Here is a 1,779-nt window from a genome sequence, read left to right on the forward strand (position 1 = left end):
CCCCCAGGTCATCCCCGTCTGCCTGCAGCACCTGGGGAGGGGGGAAGCGGGGTCAGGGGGGTCAGGGCACCCCGAAAACACACTCAGACATCCCCCCAGCTCGCCCCCGTCCGCCTGCAGCACCTGGGGAGGGGGGAAGTGGAGTCAGAGGGGACAGGGCACCCTGAAAACACACTCAGACACACCCCCAGATCACCCCTGTCTGCCTGCAGCACGGGGGGAGGGGGGAAACGGGGTCAGGGCACCCCAAAAACACACCCAGACACACCCCCAGGTCACCCCCGTCTGCCTGCAGCACCTGGGGAGGGGGAAAGCGGGGTCAGGGGGCACAGGGCACCCCAAAACCACAGCCAGAGCCTGAGGGACCATTGGGATCTAATGGGACCAACACAGATCCTGAGGGACGCCCAGGATCTACTGAAAACCTCCCCCAGAGCCTGACAGACCCCAAGGATCTCCCGAGGATCCCCCCGGGACACCCCTGGGACCACCCCAGGGTCTCCTGGGATCGCCCCCAGACCACCCTGGAACCCCCCCAGGGTCCGCTCCTGGCACTTGAAACCCCACACTCTCCTCACTGGGACCCTCCCCCAGACCCTTCTGCCTCCAGATTCTCCTCCTGGGACCCCCCACCCCCCATATGTTCCCCATCGGGGACCCTCCCCCACAAGACATCCCGGGACCCCCTGGGACGCCCCAGACCCTCCCCCCGGACTCACCTGGACGTGCACGTCGATCTGGGAGCGGGGGTACAGGTGAGTGAGCACGGCCCCCTCCAGGACCCCCCTGAGCAGCAGCGCCCGCTCCCCCGACCTCCGGTCCCCCTGGGGGGGTCTCCGGCGCCGCTCCCCGCCCCCCGCGAACGGGGCCGAGCTGCAGCGGCAGCTCAGCAGAGCCCGGTCAGGGGGGGCCTTGGCCCGGGACCCTCGGACCTGGGGGGGGGGGGAAAGAAACGAGGGGGGGGGGTCAGAGAGCAAACTGGGACCCCCAAAGCTGGGAAGCCCCGGAGGGGGGTGAGGAGGCCTCGGCCAGGGGGGAGGGTTCGGAGGGGACCCGGGGCGGGGGGGGGGCCACAATTCCCAGGGGGGGCAGGGGGGATGCGGGGGCATCGGGACGGCCGGGGGGGGGGGCTCTCAGTGCGCGGGGGGGGAGGCGGGGAGACCCCAGGGGGAGTGCCCCAGCCCCGGCGGGGGGGGGGGGGGTCCCGCTCACCTCGTGCGGGCCGTACACGGCCGCCAGGACCTTGGTGTTGCCCTGCTCCAGGTAGGCCGAGCCGTCGGCCCGCGCCAGCACCCCCAGCCGGGCCCGCACCTTGCGCAGCTCGTCCGGGCGGCGCCCGTCGGCCCGAAACCCCGCGTCGGACACCAGCTCCAGCCCCGCCATCCCGGGACCGGCGCCGGTGCCGCTCCCGCTCCCACGTGGGCCCGGACTACAACTCCCGGCGTGCCCCGCGCGCGGCCGTTGGCGCCGACGGTCGCCGCGGGTGTGTGTGTGGGCGGACTACAACTCCCGGCGTGCAGCGCGCGCGCCGCCCGCCAATGGGGGGCCACGCTCTCCCGTCACGCTCTCCAGGGCGAGGCCACGCCCCCAGTGGCGCAATCCCCGCAGAGGCCACGCCCCTCTGGCGGAGACCACGCCTCCGTCAGCGGTCACGCCCTCCCTCCTGACACGCCCCTTCAGAGGCCCCGCCCATCGCCCAGGCCCCGCCCCCTCTACCGGTGGCGGCGGCGGCGGCACCGGACGGGACCGGAGCGACCGCAGCGCCCCCTGGCGGCCGGG

At 73.6% G+C, this 1,779-nt stretch overlaps 1 protein-coding gene across 1 annotated transcript in view; it reads right to left on the reverse strand.

Annotated features, from left to right (window-relative positions):
• EXOSC4 (exosome component 4) overlaps positions 1–1,423 on the reverse strand; it is a 2,802-nt gene extending 1,379 nt beyond the window's left edge. The window contains exons 1-2 of the mRNA XM_027631845.1: positions 1,213–1,423; positions 720–932 (exon numbers count right to left, since the gene is read on the reverse strand). Coding sequence (XP_027487646.1) covers positions 720–932; positions 1,213–1,383 — 384 coding nt within the window. The 5' untranslated portion in view covers positions 1,384–1,423. The remainder of the gene's footprint in view (positions 1–719; positions 933–1,212) is intronic.
• Between the last annotated feature and the right edge of the window lie 356 nt (positions 1,424–1,779).

This window comes from Corapipo altera, unplaced genomic scaffold (assembly GCF_003945725.1).
Source record: "Corapipo altera isolate COAL_440 unplaced genomic scaffold, ASM394572v1 61139, whole genome shotgun sequence".
NCBI classification, from domain to species: Eukaryota; Metazoa; Chordata; class Aves; order Passeriformes; family Pipridae; genus Corapipo; species Corapipo altera.